General features: G+C 39.7%; 1 protein-coding gene across 2 annotated transcripts in view; it reads right to left on the bottom strand.

Annotated features, from left to right (window-relative positions):
- crppa (CDP-L-ribitol pyrophosphorylase A) overlaps nucleotides 1–24,628 on the bottom strand; it is a 259,642-nt gene that overhangs the window by 130,051 nt on the left and 104,963 nt on the right. The window contains exons 8-9 of one of the 2 annotated variants that reach the window (XM_043689823.2): nucleotides 14,567–14,662; nucleotides 10,184–10,315 (exon numbers count right to left, since the gene is read on the bottom strand). In XM_043689823.2, the coding sequence (XP_043545758.1) occupies nucleotides 10,184–10,315; nucleotides 14,567–14,662 (228 nt within the window). The remainder of the gene's footprint in view (nucleotides 1–10,183; nucleotides 10,316–14,566; nucleotides 14,663–24,628) is intronic. The other variant, XM_087987109.1, reaches the window with a different exon arrangement.

Below are 24,628 nucleotides of genomic sequence, written 5' to 3'. Positions count from 1 at the left end.
AGAACCCCAAAGTATGTGGACATTTTAATGTGTAATTCCAATAGGTATTGTTATGAAGTTGAAGGTATGTACTATACCTTTGAGACAGAGTGAATGCTGTTTTGCACTGAGAGCGTACAAGCAGCTGTCATATAACTAACTAGCAGTCTCAGAGTTTACTGAAAATTGAATATATGTAATGTTTGGCTGTGAAACTGATACCCAAGTTGGTTGCTGTTTTGAGAAGAATTCAAATTTAACCAAGTTAAATTATGCCCAAGGAGACTAAAACCCAATTGAGTTTGAATTTATTGTTTTGCCAACATTGAGGCAATGAGACGATCGATCGAGAGAGAGAGAGAGAGAGAGAGAGAGATGTAATTTTAATAACTCTTTTATTGAAATAGCATTTTGTAATAGAGTTGGACATAAGTAATAAACAGTTAAGAGAAAGGGGGGCTTAGAGTGGTGAATATCTGTTGTTTAATGTCCACTTTTAGAGTTAAAGAGTAAATTAATATTATTTTCTTTAAATAGTGGAATTTGGGAGTTCTGTGTCACTCAAACTTTGACAGATTACAAGGTGAGGTGCACTTTTCTGGATGTTAACAGAGGGGTTCACCACCATGTCATAACAGTATTTTTTTAAAAGAGGACTGATACAGCTGAAAATGACTGTGGATATAAAATTAAGTGGCTGTCTGCAAAAAGATTCATGGATTATCACGTTTAAAGATACAAAAGTTCAACAACCACCCTTCAAAGAGGCAAGACGAAACAGACTGGATAGTGATCTCGTATTATTTTAAAATGTATTTAGGGGCAGATGACTCCTTGCTCAACAGCAAACCCTTTCCCTGAAAATTATGTCCCAAACTGCAGACAAATCATGTTTTCTCCTTTGAAGAACAAGCAGAGAGAGGGTGGAATAGATTTTTTTAAAAAGTAGTTTTTCAACCTTACTGGAGTGTAGTAGTGTGACTGAATGTTCTCATGTGAACCAGCCTGTGTGTAAAGATTGACAAGCTGTGAAGTTCATAGTTGAAGAATTGGCAGTGAGTCACATTTGTGTTGCAGACTCTCTCACTTTGAGTAGTCGAAGTTAGATACTACACAGCTGGACAAAAGATTACAGGACAAGAAAGGGATTCTCACTCACCATGGAACTCAAACACGGTGTTAGAACAACAGAATCTCAATCAACCTGCAAAACTCATGATATTGAAATCAACTCTGCAACTACAAACATCAATGCCACCAGTAACCTCTACTGCAATCACCACAAATCTTTGACTCTTCATTCTTTGTGAACATCTTAGAAGCAAAGTATGCCTTTTCCTTCAATTCTTATCTTTTTGAACTCACCTCTTATTTTTAACCTGTGTGCATGTGTGTTCCATCATTAATTTCTTTTAAGTTCAGTAATTAATATACTCACTCCCTATTAATGCAAGAAAGTCTGGTTGGTCTTTTAATAAAATAGGCTTATTTTAAAACATAAATTCATTTGTGCCTAGGAGAAAAAGTATCTGTGGGGCAGCACAGTGGTACAGTGGTTAGCACTGCTGCCTCACAGCACCAGGGTGCAAGGTTCAATTCCAGCCTCCGGTGCCTGTCTGTGTGGAGTTTGCACATTCTCCCTGTGTCTGTGTGGGTTTCCTCCGGGTGCTCACGTTTCCTCCCACAGTCCAAAGATGTGCAGGGCATGTGAATTGGTCGTGCTAAAATTGCCCATAGTGTTAGGTGCATTAGTCAGAGGGAAACGGGTCCGGGTGAGTTACTCTTTGGAGGGTCGGTGTGGACTTGTTGGGCTGAAGGGCCTGTTTCCACACTGTAGGGAATCGAATTAAAAAAACAAGGGAAGTGATCCTTTGTAAATTAACCTTGTCACACGAACAGGATGAGTGAATAAGAAATGGAAGCTTGTTAATCTCTCTTCATCTGGGAGTTTAACAATAGGGGGTATCATCTGTGTACTCATAACAAATTCAGGGAATTGCATCTGGGATCCAAGCGTAATAGATTTCATCTTAGTAGATAGGAGCAACCACTGGCTTAGAACAGGATGCTTGAACTCTAATGCTTATTTTAGCCCGCTTTAGGGAGGATCCTTAAGAAACTATTTCAATTCCTCAATAGGCACCCAGTGTTATGCTGTAGCATTCAGCCATGTTATCACATGTACATAATTAACTCACCAGTAAGGCAGAATTCCTCATGCCAAGAACCGAGACCCACCGGCAGCTCTACATTATAGGCAGGAAGGAGGCCTTTACTGATAATTACTGCTACAGTCAGATGAGTTGAGCTGGTTGCAGGCTATGGGGAACACAAGACTAGGAGTAGGCTATTCAGTCCCACACGATTGTTCCACCATTCATGCTGATGCATGGCCTAACTCAATATACCTGCCTCTGGCCCATATCCCTTAATACCTTTACTGAACAGAAGCATAACCATCTAGGGCATAAACCGAACAATTGAACAACTGTCGCTTTTGGGGAAGGTGTGGCTGGGGTCATGTGGAGGAGAATCGGAAGCAAGGTTAGCAGGGTGGTTGTCAGCCCCTTGCCCAATGCAGGGCTCCTCCATCAGGCACTCAGTGGTTTTGAAAGAAGGATCCCCTAGAAAATTACTGGTGAACCCGACAGCAAGTTTGGACGGCACGGTGGCACAGTGGTTAGCACTGCTGCCTCACAGCGCCAGAGACCTGGGTTCAATTCCCGCCTCAGGCGACTAACTGTGTGGAGTTTGCAAGTTCTCCCCGTGTCTGCGTGGGTTTCCTCCGGGTGCTCTGGTTTCCTCCCACAGTCCAAAGATGTGCAGGTCAGGTGAATTGGCCATGCTAAATTGCCCGTAGTGTTAGGTAAGGGGTAAACGTAGGGGTATGGGTGGGTTGCGCTTCGGCGGGGCGGTGTGGACTTGTTGGGCCGAAGGGCCTGTTTCCACACTGTAAGTAATCTAATCTAATCTTATCTAATCATTTATCAGGAGGCCTTCAGGGAAAACTTGCAACCAGAGCAAATTTGGGAGAATATGCGGGGCCACCATAAGATTTCAGCAGGTTAAAAAAAAAATTACCATAAATTAGCTTAGATAAAAAGCCAATTGCTCCTGAGGGGCGGGTTCCCAAACATCAGTCCATCCCCAAAGTCAGAGTCAGTTATCCCACTGAAGAATGAGTAACTAAGTTCCATAATACATACTGCTTTTTGGGGAAGAAAGTTCCACATTCTAGCAATGCTTATTTTAACTTATTCACTGAACTGACTGCCTCTAATTTAAAGTTCTGTGCCTTTGTTCCAGACTATCCCAAACAGAAATGAGCTCTTGAAAAGGAAATCCTTCTGTTATTCAAAATACTAAACACATTTTTATACCTCAAAAATAGATTAAGCTTACGGTTTTGCCATAATGTCAGACCAAATTCTCTGCACTAAAATCGATCTTTCAAATTACAATCTTCACAATCAACTTCAAGATCAAATTGCAGAAAGAAGAAAATGCAGGAAACTTATCAAACCGTCAAGAAATATGTTGTAGTAACATGCAAATATGCTATTTCAAGAGATTTCCAGTTGAATGAAAAGTCACAACTAGAAAATTAATTGGAGGAACTCCCCACCAGGGCATATGGCCACTTTATTGACTAAAGGGGCAGAGGAGGTCTTTAACAACAAAAATAAACTCACATTAAGATATAGATAACAGCGGAAACTCTTATTAGCACGGATAAATGGTTGTTTAACCAACAGTGAATAGAGCTAAATGAGTCTTTGGTTGGCCAGCTATCACTGGTGAAGGATCACAGGAATTAGTGCTGAGCCCCAACTACATACAATCTATATCAATAACTTGGATGAATGGACCAAATGTACGGTGACTAATTTTGCCAGTAACACCAAGATAAGCAAGAAAGTACTTTTTGAAAGAGAATACAGAGTCTGAAAAGACATAGAAACACATTAAATGAGTGAGAAACACTTTGCAGATGGATTATAAAGAGGGATACAGGCCTATAGAAGACAGAGGGTGCTGGTAGATGGAAAGTATTCAGCCTGGAGCTCAGTGACCAGTGTGCTCCGCAGGGATCGATTCTGGGACTGTTGCTCTTTGTGATTTTTAGAAATGACTTGGAAGGGTGGGTTAGAAAGTTTGCCAATGACATGGAGATTGGTGGAGTCATGGATAATGTGGAAGGCTGTTGTAGATTGCTGATAAGTGGCAGATGGAGTTCAACCTGGAAAAATGTGGTGAGATTCATTTTGGAAGGTCAAATTTGAATGCAGAATACAGGGTTGAAGGCAGGATTCTTGAAAGTGTGGAGCAATAGAGGGATCTTGGGGTCCATGTCCATAGATTCTTCAAAGTTGCCACCCAAGTTGATAGGATTGTTAAGGCGGCGTATGGTGTGTTGGCTTTCACTAGCAGGGGATTGAGTTTAAGAGCTGCAAGGTTACTCTACAGCTCTGGTTAGACCACACTTGGAATATTGTGTTCAGTTCCGGTCGCCTCATTAGAGGAAAGATGTGGAAGCTTTAGAGAAGGTTCAGAGGAGATTTACCAGGATGCTGACCAGATTGGAGGGCATATCTTATGAAGAAAGATTGAGGGAGCTAGGGCTTTTCTCATTGGAGCAAAGAACGATGAGAGGTGACTTGATAGGAGGTGTACAAGATGTTGAGATGCATAGATAGAGTGGATAGCCTGCAACTTTCTCCCATGGCAAAAATGTCATATCATGAAGGGGTTTAATTTTCAGGTGAATGGAGGAAGGTTTTTTAGAGGTAGGTTCTTTGCTCAGAGTGTGGTGGGTGTGTGGAATGCACTGACGGCAGTCGGAGTAGAGTCAAGATACATTAGGGATATTTAAGCGACCCTCTGATAGGCACATGCAAAATAACACAATGAAGGGTATGTAGGTTAGTCTGATTTTAGAGTAGGCTAAAAGGCTGACAAACATTGAAGGTCAATGGGCTTGTACTGTGCTGTTCTGTTCTATGTTCTGTCGGTAACTATGAACTTGTTCATTTTGATAGAACAGAGGGGCAGGCACAGCAAGGGATAAGGAAGGCAAATGGAATGTTGTTTCTTGCAAGGAGAATGGAAATTAAAAGTCAGGACATCTTGCTGCAGGAGTCTGTACTGTTCTGGCCTCCTTTGTTAGAAAAAAATTATACAATTGCTTGAGACATAGTTCAGTGAAGACTCTCAGATTTTATTTCTGGAATGTAGTCTTATCCTATGAGGAAAGGTTGGATGGATGAGGTCGAGACACACTGGAGTTTAGAAAACTAAGAGATGATCTTCTGGAAACGTACAAGGTGTTGAGGAGACTGGTTAGGATGATAGCCAGATGATATTTTGTTGAGAGGCTACCAAAACTAAAAGAATATAGCTTCAGAGGAAGAGGCCTACTTTTAAGACAACAATCAAGAGATTGCTTTTCCCTCTCAGAGGATCGTTAGAGTGTGAAATTCTCTTCTCCAGAAGGAGGTGAAAGCTAGGTCTTCAAATGATTTAAAGCGGAGCGTGCTGGATTTTTTTTAATAGACTAGAGTCAAAGATTATTAGGAGCAGATGGGAAACTGGAGCTAAGACCATAACTACACCAATCATGATCTTATTGAATGGTGAAGCAAGCTTGAAAAGTTATATGGCCTACTCCTGCTTCTAAATCCTACGTGCACCTGTCAAGGAAAACAGTAGCAGAGCTGAACTTCTGAAAAGGAAGAATGCACAGACTTGTATGGAGAGAGTGGGGATGGTGACACTAGGAGAATTGATTCTTCAGAGAGCCAGCACTGTCGTGATTGATCGAATTACCTCCATCTGTGCTGTTACCATTTCATGAATCTACACACTTATACATTAGCTGATCCTAACCCTGAACAGTAGACCTGTACAGTTGTATAGTCACCCTTATCCTGTATAGGTAGTCATTCTGTCATTAGTGATTGACCCTTACCCTGAATAAACAATGACTTCTCTCCCACAAAAATCTGTTACAACAAACCACAGCTGTCAGATTCTCATATTTGGCTTAATTTAATGAAATAGAGGTATGACAAAGATAAATTAACTTAAGGTAGATACTAGTACTTGGAAATGAGCCAAGCATATGTGGTTGAGGCATTAAGACTTCCTACTGTTAGGAAAGGTATCAACAAACTGGTCTAACTTTTATAAAGTTCAACTTGCTTTTGATCAAGACAGGTGCCTAGAATTTTGAACAGGAAGAAGAGACAAGACTACTCAGGCCCAAACAAGGTACAATCTTAGAGACTATACATGGAACAAATCAAATCAGCCCTTAAAAACTAGCTCAATCAGCACTAATATAGGAGTTGAAAAAAATCATTTATGGCTCAGAAGGCTGAGTAGCATGACAATTTATAACATACCCTCTTTTTATCAGTTGATCAATTTGCAAATACTGCTAATTTCTTTTTAACCAACTTCAACAATAAAGATATCAATTCTATCAAGTGTCATTTCTCTCTTCCCTTTCCAACTTCAGATTTTCCTGTGGTTACTAACTTTGACCACTTTCTCTTAAGGTCTACATCAAGATGGGTCATGTCCAACTTTGTGAAGTAATCTCATATTATATCAATGAATTGTGCCACCAACTACCCAGTTAGTGTAGAGCTTGAAGAATTATTGAGAAATGTACATATTTGCCCTTGTAATCAATGGAAGTTCACAGCAGAAATATATCAACATGAAGAGCAATTAAATCTAATATACTTGCAATGCACACCGTCACTTGGATATTCTCAATTATCCAGCAGATTGGTAATCGGAAAACGGTGCAAGTCATGATGACAGCACTTTTGTTCTTTCATCCAACTTTGACATGTTTCTCTGACAGTTAGGTTAAACAGCACTGAAGGGATCCATCATCTGGAGGCTCCCAATGCAGCAGTCATCAACTCCTGTCACATGGCCCAGCACAGATGTGAATCAGATAAAACTGCCCCTTGATGTAATGTACTGTCCGTGAGCTCCACAGGAGAATGCAAACTCATCTTCAGTATTCTCAAGTGGAGATGACAATATGAAAAACCAAAACTGAGCCTGTCTCTTTAAACAGATTTCCATTTTAGTTACTGAATTGCAGTATATCTGAAGTGTAGTATACCCACATTATAATAGCAGCTAATGGTATAAACATTTAGATTTAGATTTAACATGTGCTCTGCTCATTGGCACAGGCAAGTTATTCAGGTCTGCCTTTAACACTTGCATTCTTAGCAGAGAGATCCACAGCTAGGATAGCAACTGAAAGCAATTTTTGGATAGCTCACTCAGGCCTATGCCGGGCAGAGACATCAATGGCAAAGATGTGGGCCAGCACATCAGTTGATGGATGAGATTTTCTACTATCACTATAAGAAAGGACAACATTGAAGCGTGGGCATTAATCAGGTGAAGGAGGATGGGGACGGGTCACCTCCACATCCAGGTCTACAACCAACACTGGCAACAATGAGCACATGGATGAGTGTACATTTCAGCCAAATCAAGAAGGGCTTGTACTATGATTTTGTTGATTTAATAAACTAATGTATTTCAGTTTAAGCCAAAATCTTCTTGTATTACTTTCTTGTAATTTTGGGGTCCAAAATCATTATCACTGGGAAAGGAATGGAATTCATGATCGCAGCAGCCTTTGACCTTTCTGCAGTAAACAGAAAGTGACTAAAGAAAACTGAAATGGGCATTTGAGAGGTGGCGTATTAACAACGTTGCACAACAATGAAGACGAACTGGGGTCTTTCAATTATTTGCTAGTTTCTACTGTCCACCGGCGATCAGGACTCATTTTATTTCAGTATGGAGTGGATAATTTAAATTGCTTGTCTGAGTGCATCATCATTTCAAGACTAACATTCATATCATATACTAATAACAAGTAGAAATCATAGCTTTAATCAAATAGAGACTACTACCCCATATCCTGTATTGATAACACAGAGTGCCATGACTTTCTTCTCAGAGGTGCAAGTCAGGATGTGAAACTGATACTGCCATTGCAGTCCTGCCTGAGTCAGTCTGGAGGTTGGCCTAACAACAGGAAAGGCAGTAAAGTGGTGCTGGAATAAACAGATTAAAAGGCCCACTTCAGTTCTCAATTAAAAAAACTCAGTCAGGCCTTCTAATGGTATCAGCAGCAAAGACTGAACTATATTCAGATGGACTGAACTATATTCAGATGATTTAATTATATACTTAATTAAATACCCCATAATTCTACTCTTCCTACTCTTTCATTATCACTTTACGAAAATAACTCACAAGCTATTTTATATCGGCTGGAAGCTATTGAGTAGCTCATAAAATTCCGCAAGCAAATGGACTCTTCAAACTGGCTGTGTAAAGAGAGGCCAGCACATGTAAAGTGAATAGACAATTGGTGCAGGATGTTTGCAGCCAAGAGTTTACTAAACAAACTGACCTCAGAATTTCTAAAATCAGCAGACATCTGAGGTGAAAGCATAAACGCAATGAAAAAGATTAAACATTTTCACATTGTTTTTACATAAGGATATCCATCCAAATTAACTCTGTCTCATTGTATGAGCATAGGAACTAGAGAAGACCATTCGGCCCCGGAAGCCTGTTCTCCCAGTTATTAACATCATGGTTGATCTATGGCCTAAGTCCATATACCTGCCTTTGGCTCATATCCCTTTACCTTTGTTAAGCAAAAAAATTACCTCAGAATAAAAACAACAATTGATGCTAGTTGAAGTGCTTTTAACATCTCTCCTGCATGGTCTAACCCTAATTATCAGACTTTGTCACCTAGTTGTGAAATAGTTTATCTACCTTGTGATTTCTTGTTAATATCTCAAAGATTTTGTATTAGATTAACTTCTGAAAAATTCATTGAAAGACTTTTTATATTTATAGTCAGAAGTAGTAATCTGGTAAACAAATTGTTCAGTGGGTATTTATGTAGAAATATAGGGAAAGGAGTAGGCAATTCAGCCTATTGAGTCTGCTACACTATTCAGTGAGATCATGGCTAATCATCCATCTCAGTGACACTTTCCTGCATCATCTTCAAAATGCATAATGTCATTAAGCTTCCAGAATTCAATCAATTTCTGTCTTGAACATGCTCAATGACTGAGCTTTCATGTCTCTCAGGACATGAGAGTTCAGAGAATTCCACAGATTCCAATGTTGTTATCCTGAGACGATGCCTCCTATTCAGTATGTCATACCCTGTAAAAACTTTGCAATTAAGTCACTCTTCATTTTTCAAAACTCTCGGGAATACAGAACCAATTTCCTTAATGTTTCCTCATAACAACATCTCACCATGTCAGGGATTACCAAGTGGACAGCCACTGGACACTTCAATGTCCAGATTATGTGTTCTTAGATAAGGAGACCAAAACTGTACACCCATTGAAGGTGTGGAATATCTTCCAATCACAGCACTCTCATGATACACCTTAAATGAACATATACAACTCCTGCTACAGCATTTCCTGATGTACTGTTAAGAGGACAAAACCATTTTTTAAAAACACCTGATGCCTTCAACTCATGGTTTATGCTTGATGTAGCTAGTGTAAAATCCAAAGGTTCGTCGGGTCCATCAACCTCCCTGAAAATTGAAAGACTTATGGAAGATGGCCTTTCAGCATGCCTCAGAACATTGTCAATTACGCCCCATTCTCTCCCCAGAATCTTACATAAAAATGGTCAAAGAGAGGAACAGAGGTGGAACTTTTAGAATACTGCTCAGAGCCAATTATTAATGTCAATCCCACCTCCATTTGGTCCCAATTAGGACCATGAAATTCCAGCCCAGCACATACAACCAGGAAAACAAAATAGAAAGTTGATAACTGTAGTGAACAGTTTACCTTGCCAAATAACTGATACTAAAAAGGAGGATTTAAAGCTGAGATTTATTCACTCTCAAGTTGTCACTGATAATGATCAAAGGTAATAATGGGTCAGCAAAATATCACGCAGTATATTAATGTAAAGTCAACACAATTCAATAATAAAATGTTCCCAATACTTTCTTCCATGTAATGTGCTAAGGCCATAGGAAGTACAAATTTAAAGCCCATGAAAAGAAATCAAGAAACAATGCTACCATATTGATTGTGTCTAATTTGATAGGTTACTGTCTTCTTTATAACACAATACTAAAACAGAAAGAAAAGATCCCTACCTGGGTATAATTCAACAGCAGTCTAAAAATTAAGATATTTTTTCTATTTGCTTCCTTTGCCAGTTCTTTGATGCTGATAAAATCTTCCATTTGAACACAGGGAGATGAAGTTTCCAAATTGTTCGGGTGAACCTATAGTAAAAATAATCCAAAATTATATACGTAAATGCTTTTGTCATAAGTCAAAGAAAACAGGAATAAAGGCCAAAACTACTTATTTATTACTAGTGGAGATAAACTCAGAACATGTTGATCACCTCTAATACTGAAACTAATGGCCCAGGCTTTGCAATTATATTGACAATGAAATCTGTCAGTGTTCACCGTCAATAAGCCTCTAAAATTGTCAACATATGCACAGTTAAGTGCAAAATGTCAGACTTATAGGAGCACAGGAACAGCAGTAGGCCATTCAGCTCCGCAACCCTGTTCCTCTACTGAATGAGATAATGGCTGATCTGTGGCCAAACTCCTAACATAGGTCTTTACTCAATGTCCCTTTATACATTTTTCAACAAAACTTTCTTGACCTCTGATTTAAAACTAAAAATTAATTTAGAATTCACGGTCACTTGTGGGATAGTACTAAACATCTACCAACCATTGTATGTAAAACGCTTCCTAACATCCCTCCTAAACCATCTAGCCTTAGTTCTCAGACTATGTACCCTAGTTCCAGAATCCTCAATCAGGGAAAACAGTTCATCTTTATCTACCCCGTCTATATCTGGCACAACATACTACAGCATCAACATAAGAAAACAAAGAACTGGTGAAAATCTAAAATAAAGAGAGAAATCAGCAGATCTGGCAGCATTTGCCGATAGAAAGCAGAGTTAAAGTTTTGAGTCCAGTGCTTCAGTGCTTCTTCAGTGCTGATAGGAACTAGGAAGAAAATAGTATTTATACTGAAGCCGAGGTGGAAATATGAGCAGATAGATGGAGACAGATATTAGAGCATGACCATATTTCCCAGAGTGCCAATACATAGATTTTGCTTCCAAGGCGCTAGATACTGAGTTCCTGATATTATGGAACCACACTGGGATTTCATTGGCAGATATTTTCCCAGAAAAATACTTTGGTGAAAAAAGCCTGAAATATGGAGGAATATATCCCTTGAAGCTACCTGCTTGACCCCAGCCTCAGCCAGGGTAGACTGGATGGTCGAACGTGAATGAAAATGCAGCTAACAAACATATTTTTCCAAAATAAAATGTCTCCATCTGCTCTGATTCTGGCATTTATAGTATTTGGGAGGTGAAAAATTCATCTACTTACCTAATCATTCCATCACATTCTTCACCGTCATTGCTCTATCGCATGCCTTTTACCTCTATTCCAGTTACCATGGAATGCAAATTGTTCTTTAGTTTCTCACTGACGAAGCATACTTAATCCTTTTATAGGTGCTTAGCTCTATTTTTTATTTAATTTTCACTCACATTTATGTATCAAACTCTGCAACTGGAAGCATCTTTTGTGCTCCCAGGTTTAAACAAAATGGGCAGATTTCAGAAAGTTACAATAAATTCACTCTGGAAATATTTGCTAAACAAATAATTATGTTGGAATTTCTTTTCCCCATTCATGGCCTCGGTAGGGGTAAATGTCACCTTTATATTTTTCTGAAAACAATATATATATACATATACATACATGTGTGTGTGTCTGTTAACACCTTTGCTGCAATCCAACAGTTTCCAGACTATTTATTTTACCATTTCAATCATTCTAATGACTGAGCAGTATTATTGACCTGACATCCTTCATGCCCTATGCCTCTGTGTCAACATTTAACACAGTTATTGAAGTTCAGGAACTGAGAAGAGCCAGCTCTGCTGCTGGCTCCACTGAATTGGTAGCAGCAGCTACTCGGAGATTTGAACATAAAGAGATTTGGGACTGTGTGTATAGGCGCTAGTGCATATTTAACAGTGAAGTGATAATACAGAATGCATTTCACTCCTACTGAATGACAATAGATAGGTTAAACATCCAAAGGTGCGTTGAAGAATCTATTCCAATTTTCTACTTATTGAGAAGAATTTATGTTATTGTCCTTAGAGGTTCCATGATGATTGTAAAGAAGAAAGGCATCTAGAGGTCATGCTTCAGTCAAACAATAATAGTCAGTTATTAAACTAACAAAAGTTGAAACAAGCTTTTATGGGAAGTATGCCTACATGTTGAAACAACTTCTAAAAGATTGGTTTAGCATCGTAAAGGAAGAGAAATTCTAAAATAAAATGTAACAAAGTTAACTGCAGAAAAGAATAATGGATAGGAAATCAGACACAATGAAGTAACCATTCTGCTGGTAATGAGGCTAAGAACTTTGGTTTAGAAAAACTCTAATAAGAAAATTAAAGCTCATAAAAGGCAATCTTTGAAAAGGGGATAACACACATATATATAATTTATACATATAGATATCCATGTACAGATACAGAGGGTTGATAGCACAATATAAACTGACTCTGGAGGAATTCTGCTGTGTGCCCATCTGGAAAATAACTATTTTCTGTTTGTCAGCCAGTTTATTATTCCATGAGCCACCACTTCCTTAGCCAGCTGTTAATATGGTACACAATGTAAATTCTCACCATCAACATTCTATGTTACTGGAGCAAATTTAAACTTCATGTTACCGATCATTTAATCCTTTTTTTATTATGAGCAATCTATTTGACAGTTTATGGATGTTTTTTTAATATGGTGGATTGCTGGTTAAATTTTACAAAAAGTATGACTCAGTGTGCATCAAATGGCTTCTGTAAGTTTGAGAATTTAAGTACATAAATAGGAATGCTAGCAAACAAGTGTGGGTGATGCTCTTAAATACAGCTTTTCATAAATCCAGTTCAATGGCTCAGTCAACATGCTCAGTATCTGTAAAGTCTTAATGAAATTTTTCACTTTCTTGTAGTAAGAACATATTTGTAGTACTCTTTCCATTCAATCACGTTATTAACTTGGAACTTTATGAATATTATTAGAACTTGATTTCATTCCTCTTGCAGTGCAGAGGTATCAAATAAACACCCTCTGAATAGCTTTCAGTAAAGATTAAGATTTCATGCATTCAAACCTAACAGAAAACCAGGCCCTTTCCCCAGTCTAAATCCCAGCTACAAGCTATAAACATTCACACGCAACAAAGTGAAAATAATAATTTATTACTCTTCGAGCCTCTATAAACATGATATCTGAATTCACAAGTAGTTATTTTAGTCACAGTGTCATATAACATCATGAAGCTCCTGATGATATTGTGCTAGTGTATAGGCATCAGCAACTGTCCCTCAAGTTGAAAATGACGTCCACTTACTGTTCTGAGAAAGGGTCACTCAACCCGAAACACTAACTCTGATTTCTCTCCACAGATGCTGCCAGACCTGCTGAGCTTTTCCAGCAACTTCTGTATTTGTTTCTGATTTACAGCATCTGCAGTTCTCTCACTTTTTATCCACTCACTGTTGCTGGTTTCTGCCATGAATCTGCATGTGACTGTACAGGCAGGTCTTTAGGCACATGGAAAGGACACCCAGTTAGTAGAAGCCACAGTGCCGGATGCCCACCTTTTCTGTCTCATCATTAAGTTGTTTCGGCTCCAAGCAAAATGCAGTTGATGGACAAGATATCACCATTTTGAATGTTTTGTAGCAAGTTCCTCCCAGTCATTAATGTCAATGCTGCCTGGTTCAAGGAGAGTTTCAGAGTATCCTTGCATTATATTATTTGCCCTTCTCAAGAACACTGACCACTGGTAGAATAGTGAACAGGAGCTTGCAGTGGAGATGCTTTTCAGCTATCTGGATGTGGTGCACATTGTGGTTAGGTTTTCAGGAGTAGCGCCTGAACACTTCGAGTGGTGACTTCAAGGGCACTTGTGTTAGTTTATTGGGCCCCCTTTGAAACCACAGTATGTGGTATAACAATTTCTGGTTAAATTTCTCTAACACACTTGTGTGTTGCTGATTTTGTGTGTGTCACGAGTGACTTCATTGAATGGATTATGTGGTCCACATTTAGAACTGGAGAATTTACATCACTTATTAAAGCTAGGAGACATCAAATTTAGTGAAATTCAATTGCTTCCAATGAAATGAGAGGATGCCTCAATTAATGTGCATCTCAAAAGTGGTATATCACATGGGCTGCAGAAACATTTGGCAATACAATGCACACGCTCAAGAAGGCTTCAGTTAAGTCCATTGATCCAAATTTCTTGTGCAAAATGTTAGAGAATGCAATTTTTAACATCCCTGGCCTATTACTGTGTTCTTTTAAACTTCTTGAGCAGTGAATACTATGGATTAGAGGTAAATAATTCAGGCAAGTTTCAACGGGAAAACAATATGTGATCTTTTATATACATACCACAGTCAGAACTACAGGATACAGGGCTGAAAGTTTTCTATTTTCAATCAACTCCAGCAGTTTCACAATTTCCTGAGATAATTCAAAATTGTTGACCTGATCAAGACAAAAAACAATTCAGTGAAGTGAAGGCAAACATGTCAACAGAAATATGCAAAACAGGAGGCAAATAAGGTATTCAGGGGATGCACACCAACTCACATAGTAGGACATAGCTCGAACACTAACTTCCACAGCCTGTGTGGTGTTCACAGTGATCTAATTGGAGGCTTTATGTGGACAATGCAGGTAACACCCCACAGTGCAGCCTGCCTCAGTGACTTTATATAAATCTACTATGTAGCACAAAATAGTTGCACAATTAGATTTCTTCCCCATTATGTTCCGCATAACAAGCATGAGAAAAACGGACTATACTTTGCTGAAATTGTATTCTCAGTTAACTAAAATCAGCAGGGCTGAGTGTGTCATCTATATTAATTTTTCACGATCGATGTCTAAATTTTTTTTATTAAAACATTACAGAGCACAAAACTAGTAACAGTCAACATTAGATGAGATCAGCAATGGGACAACATTTGCTCAATAATCCTGAGAGTATGAAAAATTATGCTCACAAACATCTTTGGATTGTCAGTTGGACTCACAGTGTGGCACACTTGCAGATACTGTAAGCTACATATATTAACAGATTAGGCACTATTCTCAGACAGAAAAAACATATGTGTGCAATGTGACTGCTTCAAGTTCAGCTTCAATATTTACCTTGAGGTTGACTGGGATCCTATTTTGGGATCGGGAGTTTACTAGTTTTAATTAAATGAGTAATAACTCTTCTCCGTCAGCTTTGGCTTAGGGCTTCACATGACAAAATTATCCAGAAACGTGTATTAACTTTGGAATTGTAAGATTGGGCACATGGGACATGGTAGAGGGTTAATTGTACCAACACTGTGACAACAATTACTGCGTATTTGCATTAAGGTGCTAGGTCATGATGATGCCAGGTCACATTAGTGGAATGGGATAAGATACTCATGAAGTCCTGTGTTAGCAGGGGGAGATATAAAGTTTATATTCAGCATTTGTATATATACATAGTTTATACCAAATAAATATTGTCCGTTTGTGTTCAGCCTTTGTATGTCTCTTGTTTCTGGAAGCTGCGAATCGTATTCCTATATATGGCAAGAACCTAGCTAATTAACTGAAATATTTGAAGCACTGCTTCAGGGACATCAATATCCTGCTCGATAATGATCATGGAGCTGAATCTGTGCTCCTGGCTAATACAAAGCCAGCCCAGATTTTAAGATGTGGACAACATTCAAACTAAGGCTAGCAATGTTTTTTTTTTAGAAACCAAAAGTACTAAATTCCTGACAGACAAGTTCAGAAGACCTTTCAGAAAGCAAAGAAACAAAAAAAAAATTCCACTGGTCAACAAATTAGTAACCAAAAAATAAACCATTCAAACAATTGAAAACAGAGGTTAGGATCTTTTTTAAAATACAGAGGACATGTTAATGTATAAAATGCCAAGCCAGGAACAGTAATCAATACCAATGAAAAATAATTGAGAAGACTTCGAAGGCCATAACAATGGAGTACAGGTACAGAACTAAGTGGTTAGCTTTTTCAGATTTCCATGATGAGCATAATAAGCCAAATATCCTTCTTTGGCGCTGTAACATTTTATAATAAGAGTCGCTAATTCAAAACATGCTGGATTCAATCTATCTGATGTGGAATCATTTCTAAAGCCACTTGCTAGCTGTAACAATCCCACTCTGCTTCAATATGAGCTGGTCAGAAAAACTAATCATTTTTGTCACCGTTAAAGTCAGCAGTGAGAATTATGGGTAGGTAGACATATAATCCTATTCACAAATATTTCAGATAATGGCCGCAGACTTTCTAGAGAGCTGAATATTCCCAACTGGATTGCAATCCCAATATTATCACAAATAGTGAGGGATGATGGTTGCATCAATGAGGATGCAGGAGGCTATCAGAAGCCTGTGTGAATCAATCCAGGTGCTGTAGTCAGTAATATAGTCCGAATAAGTCCTGATAGCTGTGCAAGTCAGGATACATTTGCATTACCTTAACCAGAAAAGCTTCAGGAAATATCCTGGCTTTGTGTGGGGCAAGGAGAGTGAGAGCGAGAGTGCTCCATGTTTCTTGAATATCCTTGGGGACAAATCCGCCAACACTGGGGCATCAGTCCAGACAAGCAAGCTTAAATAGTCCTCCTCTAAGAAAGGAGTTCTGTCAGGAGATGTGAGTGCAGCTCTTTTACAGCACTGTTGCCACTGCTGATTTCACCTCTTTTGTTGGCACAGCTGGTGCCAGGCCCACTCCAGTCCCCACCATGAAAACAGTATCAGTAGGCAGTGCAGGTTAGTTGGAGGAGTCTCAATGTCAGGATAGTTCCCTAAATCCCAGTACTCACTTCCACAATGAAAATTCAAACACGACATTTCATTTCTGAGTATTATGTGTTGATGTTTCCCTATAGACATTGGTAAGAAGACAATGTGAGATCCCAATGATCATTTTCTTTACAACACAGGGAAGTGTTTTTGCATTTATTCTTATCTCTAAGCAAGTAGAGTCATAGCATCATACAGAATAGAAACAGGCCCTTCAGCCCACCATGTCTATGCTTATCATAATTTTGTATACCTCAATCAGATCCCCCCTCATCTTTCTCTGCTCCAAGGAAAACAAATCCAGTCTCTCCTCACAACTGAGACTTTTCATCCCAGGCAGCATCCTGGTGATCTCTTCTGCACCCTCTCCAGTTCAATCATGTCTTCCAATAATGTGGTGGCCAGACCTGCTCACAGAATTCTATTTGTGGCCCAACTAGCTCTTTATAAGTTGTCACAAGACTCCCTTGCTCCTATATTCTATGCCCAGCTAATGAAGGCAAGCATCCCATATGCCTTCTTCCCCATTCTGTCTGCTTGTTTTGACACCTTCAGGGATCTATTGACTTGTTCATCAAGATCTCATTGTTCCTCAGTTCTCCATCGGAACCTTCCATTCATTGTGTACATCCTTCCCTTTTTAGACCTCCCAAAAAGGCATAATTTCTTACTTATAAGGATTAAATTTCATCTACAATTTCTCTGCCCATTTATCAGTTGGTCAATATCAGACTGTAACCTGAGACCATCCTCTACATTATCATCACCACCACCAATTTTCAGATCACTTGCAAACTCATTAATAACACCTTCTACATTCACATTCAAATTGTTAAGGTACATAACAGACAGCAAGAATACCAGCACTGATCCTTGTGGTACAATTTGTCAAGGTGATGGCGTCAAAATGGGTCAGTGAGGAAGATTTTACAGGTATGCTTGTTGTGTGGGACCATGCAGACGCTATGACAATGGATGAAGGGACACTGCGCAACAATCGCCAGACAGGAATGTTCCCTCCCAGTCAGGGAACACTTCAGAGGTCAAGGACATTCAACTTCCTCCAAGGCAGCCTTTGAGATATACAACGCCACAGAGTCACCGAGCAGTAACTGATAGCTAAGTTCTGTACTGATGAAGACGGCCTCAATCTTGATCTTGAGTTCATGCCGTCTATGTCATGTGACTACACCATACTCTTCTGCATTTGTAAAATCTTTCTTACTGTCCTGTTTTGACACCATAACCTTGATAAATGGTTATGATCTCTCTACTTTCATTAGTTTATACAGTTTGGATACTTATTACTTTGGTTAGAACCTTGGTGTGGGACTCTTACACTTATCAGGTTATCCCAGTCAAATAAAAAACTGAAAGAACTGCAGATGCTGTAAATCAGGAGCAAGGGCAGGGGTTGCTGGGGAGGCGGGGGGGCCTCAGTGAGGCCGGTGACCCTTGCTCTGGTTTTTCTTCACAGATGTTGCCGGATCTTCTGGGCTTTTCCAACAGCATTTGGTTGAGTTCTATGTTTATTCCCGTCATTTGGTTTGTCTCCAGAACCACCCTTAATTTTTTGTAATTATCTCTCTGCCTCTTTTAATTGGATTATAGGTCATCCCTTCGGTCTTTATTCAGCTATTGATTCTTTACTTACACCGTGTAACAACTTTGGTCACCTGCAGAGACTTATTATTCGACGCTCCACTCACACCGTCTGTATGATCTTCTGCCTATAAATTCTGTGTTCTGTCACTCTCTCACTTCACCTGAAGAAAGGGCTATGCTCCGAAAGCTTGTGATTTCAAATAAACCTTTGGACTATAACCTGGTGTTGTGTGATTTCTGACTTTGTTTACCCCAGTCCAACACTGGCACCTCCACACCATGTCTAGCTCTGTAACATTGCATACGTTTTTAAGAATCCCAGGTCAGGTTGAAACTCTTTTTTTTAATATATGGCTTTACTAACTCTGGGCACAATTGTTTTCAATATTTTCCTGGTTCACCTCACAACTTTCATAAATCTTACACCACTTACATTGACCCAGCACTAAGCAGTGCTTATTTATCATCTGTGTCTTTATTGGCCTATATTAGCTCTCACTCCGACACCCACATTTAAAATTCTCATCCTTAAGCCTATATTCCTTTTTGACTTAATCTCTTCCTATCTTGGTAGTTTTCTCCGATCCTAAGCCACTGATATAACTGCACAAAGGCGTCATCGAGTCACCCTTTATCTATGTGTGCACAGTATGCTGGTTATGGCCAGCCAGTTTGGCGTCAGTTAGGAGATTCTGAACCCCTTCTTTATATTGGACAGCCAGGGTTCCTTAATTCGTCCAGGTTAACAACCCCAATCAATGATCTCATAATCAATGAGTTCCATCTGGTTCCAATCACTACACCCACATTATTACTTCTTATCTGCATCTTACACTATCCTTCTCACACCTTTCTGACCTCCCATCTCTCTCAGCCCCATCTTTTATAACCATTGTTATAATCAATACAAAGGCCTCACACTCCAGATATTCTTCTTAAAAAACCTCTCCCTCTTCACTTTCTTCTATTCCTTCAAAGCTCACCTGAAAAGCTACTTATTTGCCAACGCATTCAGCCACCATTCCTAACCTCTAGCTCTGGCTTACCATTTGTTTTCCTTATGCTTCTGCAAAGGACCTTGGGATATTTTAAATTAAAAACAAATTGGTGTCACTGTACATAAAGTAAAAAAATGTCATGCCTATATTACAAGACAGTAAAAAATCGATTGCAAACCACAAGTTTGAAATCACACTAGTGTAATTATAACAAATGACTTAATGATAGCAAAATACTCTTTTTTCACAATTTAATAGTTGCCTACTTCTTTAAATGATTTAGCAACGTCATTAAAACAGTTGAACTAAAAACTTCATACAAACACATTCATGATTTTACTATGAACATTATACATTGAAATTTCAAAGAAGCAGTAATTTATCAGTGGTATTTGAATTGCAAACCGTGTTAGCACCTTACAGCACATTTCTACATGTGTTATTGTTTAGAATGTACTAGTTAATAATATGTGGCAGAGCTCTGGGGGCATTCCAGACTTTGTAAAACAATTGTGATAGTTAATTGTTAATTTAGACTGGCCCTCAGATAAGTGGTCAACTACTTCCTACAGGAAGATGACCTAAACCAGCAATTCTTGGAGGGCGGTTAAAGATCAAGTCATGTCACTGCTTAAGTTTCTCAAGATTGGCAGATGCTTGACTCTTTGCTGGGTCAAGATGGCCAGTAGGGATTGACTGGTCTTTTATGTATCCCTTTGTCAAAACTGAAGACTGTTCAGCTTTGATTTGTTAGTGTGATATACAAACAATAATATCTGAATTGCTGAGGAACATACCTCAAAGCTTTTACAAGCTCTATTTATATGTTTCACACCTGCATGTACTTTCCACCTGAACACTTGACTTCCTGTTGTCAAGGTAAGTCACACTTCTTAATTAACACATTCCTACTATAAATTTCTGAAAAGAGTACAAAAGGATGGAAGGATGTTATTATGCACTTTTATGACAATATAATGACACCAGGAACTTGCTCTTAATTGAGAATATCAGAGCTGAAAATGTGTTGCTGGAAAAGCGCAGCAGGTCAGGCAGCATCCAAGGAGCAGGAGAATCGACGTTTCGGGCATGAGCCCTTCTTCAGGATTTTAACCTACTGCGAATCCTCTCTGATCTCCAGCATCCGCATTCCTCACTTTCTCCTAGAAGATTTTAACCTACTGCGAATCCTCTTACAAAGGTGCCTTCCTTGAAGAAGCTCTCTTCCTCCATCTGATCTCCAGCATCTGCAGTCCTCACTTTCTCTTAATTGAGAATATCCCAATGAGCTTCATAAATATCCAGCATGGAAACAGACCCTTCAGTCCAACTTGTCCAAGCCATCCAAGTTTTCCAAACTAAACTAGCCCCATTTGCCTGTGTTTGGCCCATATCTATCGAAATCTTTCCTTTTCATGGACTTGTCCAAATATCCCTTAAATGTCGCAACTGTGCCTGCATCTACCACTGCCTCTGACAGTTCATTTTTCGCATACAAACCACCCTGTGTGTGAAAACATTGTCCCTCAAATCCATTTTAAATTTCTCTCGTCTCACCTTAAAAATATGCCCTCTAGTTTTGAGCTCCCCCACCCTTGGGAAAATACTCATCTTATCTCTGCCCCTCATGATTTTATAAACCTCTATCAGGTCACCACTCAATCTCCTACGCTCCAATGAAAATGTCCCACCCTATCAAGCCCAATTTTATAACTCAAAACCCTCCAGTCTCAGCAACAACCTTGTAAATCTTTTTTGCACTCTCTCCATTTTAATAATATCGTTCCTTTACTAGAGCGACCAGTAGTGTATACAGTACTCCAAAAGAGACCTCAGCAACATCCTGCACAACCACAATAAGACATCCCAACTCCTGGATTCAATGGGCTGAGCAATGAATGTAAATGTGCTAAACACCTTCTGTACCACCCTGTCTGTGACACAACTTACAAAGAACTCAGTACTTGAACCCCTAGGTCTCTCTGTTCAACAACACTCCCCAGGGCCCTATCATTGGCTGCAGAGGTCTTGCCCTGGTTTGCCTCACGAAATGCAACATCTTATATTTACTATTTACCCAAATTAATCTCCATCTGCCACTCCTCAGCCCACTGGCCTAATTGATCAAGATCCCACTGTACTTTTCGATAACTCTTTTTGCTGTCCACTGCACCACCAATTTTGGTGTCATCCGCGAATTTACTAACCGTGTTTCCCAGAACTTCGCTAATTTTGAGACAACTTAGCCAGAAGCCCCTCAGACAACTGTTTGATACTTCATATCAAACCCTTCTTCACAATGCCAAACTGCATAGGCTGAACAATTAATCGTATCAAATGTTCCTGGTAGGAATCTGTCTCGTAGTGTATAATTAGTATAAACAGAGACAGTCTTGAAGCTAATATTTACAGAGTCACTGAATGGCTGTGGTGCAGGAGGAGGCCACTCACACCATCATGTCTACTCTCTAAATGAGCATGACTTTGTGCCATTCTCCTGCCTTCTCCCTGTTACCTTGAATGGAAACCCTCACTCAATGGCCTCTTAAATGCCTTGATTGAACCCACTTCTATCACACATCCATGCAGTGCATTTCAGACTCTAATTACTCAATGCGTGAAATGCTTTTTCTTTCTCCCAACATCGCATTTGTTACTTTTGCAAATTTCTTTAATTCTGTGCCCTCTTGTTCTTGATCTTTTTATGAGTGGAGACCTTCTACTTGGATTGAATCTATGACCAGGAACTTCAGTTTTTGGAGTTAAGGTATGGTGGTCAGCATCTCAGATGGCATTCTACCTGCCAGTGCCTGGCATGGGTCATCTCACACAATCACATGCTTCTCGGCTCATTTTGTAAGTAAATCACATGTAGCGATTGAACTGGAAGTTCTCACTACTGTATGGATGTTCTGAGGTTGAAGGTTTTGGCAAGACATTGGATGGTTAGTTGGACACTATTTCATTCACTGCACATCAGGAACTTCCCAAGAGCCTATCGTGCTACACGCACCACGACCAACCCTGCATAAAAGCTCAGAAATGCCTGCCAGCAAGTCTAAGATGGCTCCCAGCTTTGCTAATGCTGCTGGACTAAGTCATCAAGAGAAGGTCCATCTTGTTACCATGAGAGTCTCTTGTCAGACACATCCAACCTGATCTGCACATCGCCAGGGATGGCAAGCAGTGCCCACGGTAAGGAATGATTTTCTCCTCTCCACAAGGTTAACTGGTGCCATTTCTCTCTGCTACTACACACTCACAAAAGCATCACTCTGTCTCACTCTGCCAAGGCAGAGGCATCACACAAACGATCATGGCCAACAAGATTCAGACCACCTGCTCACAATGGCTCACACCTCATGCTTTCAAATTACCAAGCCCTCCTGTCTAATGTGCTTTCTACTCACTTACTGGGGACAGTTCACTACGTTGCATAAGTGATGAATGCTCGTAAACTGCTCCTTCACCCATTCCCCTCGCATTCAATCCTTCTCTGCATCTCATTGCAGGAGAAGCTGGTATATCCCTTTGCTGAAAAGGCCAAGCCAGACAGGACAGAAGTGCTGGATATCAGATCCTCGCCACCACTGTGGAAATGGTCAGGGAAAACCGGGACAATACCTGTGGTGATGGGAAGACACACAAGGGCTGGCAAACCAGAAAGAAACAGTGTGGCCTGCTCTTCTCAGATGAGCAGAGAGATAAACACTTTGCCCTGCATAAGATACTCTCTACCTTCACCAAGTAATTCTTTAGCTTCTCTTCTGCAGACATTTCTGGCACTCAGCAGAAGATCCAGTGCAAGAACTATATTTTGCAACCTCGAGTACACTGAACATCAGTGAGGATGTTCAGGCATTTCAAAGGTCAACTGAAAGTTCATTGTATTCTGCAGCATTGACAGGATTGTAAGGATGTAGGGTGCATAAGGAACAGTCTTAGGATATCGGTCAACTCAGTCTTTTTCACTACAGTGTGGGCTCCCTGATGGGACACATATGTCTGTTCACTTTGGTGCCACAATCCAGGAGATGGAGATAGTGTCAGTGCTCATTGTAAAAACATTCCTTTAGCATTAATCTAGGTTGAGAAACATACTTTAGGTCTCACTAAGAGGAGAATATCAGAGCTATGCGTAGAAGGGAAAAAAAAATAATGTTTTTTTTGCATAGATTAATCAAATCCATGAGGAATGTGGCAAAAAGCAAGTAGAAGACTCAGAGCAAACTGCACAAATGTAATGTTAATAAGCACAGAAACAATTTCAACAAAATTTCTTCATCCTGGAAACATATTTTGTTGACCTCCCTGACTTAGTTAACCATTGCCCATCTTCCTTTCTTTGATGACATCCTGGTCCATCTCAGGGCCAACACCACACCCTTCCCCTTCCCAGAAGTTTCTTGTCTCTTCTGCACTCTTCCTCAGTTAATACATCCACCTTTCAGTCCCTGAGGTTGTGGAGAATGCACCACAAGGATGATGCAGGGCACCCGGTCAGTGGGTTTACTGCATCATACCACTCAACTACTCCATTAATTTATCTTCAAGAAGCCTGCTATCTGTTCTACAATGGTCCTGACCAAAGTGTGGGGGCCACTTTATCGATAATAAATTCCAATAGTGCAATTGATTTTTGGATCAATGTGATGAGCTTTAGAATTTGCTTTTGCTACAATGACTTGCAGGCTTTGCTTGTAACGCACAACATCCCCACCTCCATTCTTCCACTTCCCTAGTGGATCCCAATGACCATTCACCCTTTCCCATTTTTGTTTTAGGCTCTTTATGTTACGATTAATGTCCCTGTTTAAACCCAGAGCCCATGACTACTGAGATTCTGATGCATTTGTTAGTCTTTTATCCTCCCCATATTGAAACCAGAGTGAATATGGTGTGCCTTGAATCGACTTCAAGACCTTCGAGTCCCCTCTTCCAATCTACCAGGTCCCACTCTGCCATCTCCAATCTTCACATCATCAATAGCCTCCATGACTGAGACCAATCCCTCAGCTAGTGAC

Source organism: Chiloscyllium plagiosum, unplaced genomic scaffold (assembly GCF_037043375.1).
Source record: "Chiloscyllium plagiosum isolate Xiang-an unplaced genomic scaffold, Cpla_swu_hap1 HiC_scaffold_5, whole genome shotgun sequence".
NCBI classification, from domain to species: Eukaryota; Metazoa; Chordata; class Chondrichthyes; order Orectolobiformes; family Hemiscylliidae; genus Chiloscyllium; species Chiloscyllium plagiosum.
The sequence above is the reverse complement of the archived record's forward strand: the minus strand, read 5'-3'. Positions and strand labels throughout refer to the sequence as shown.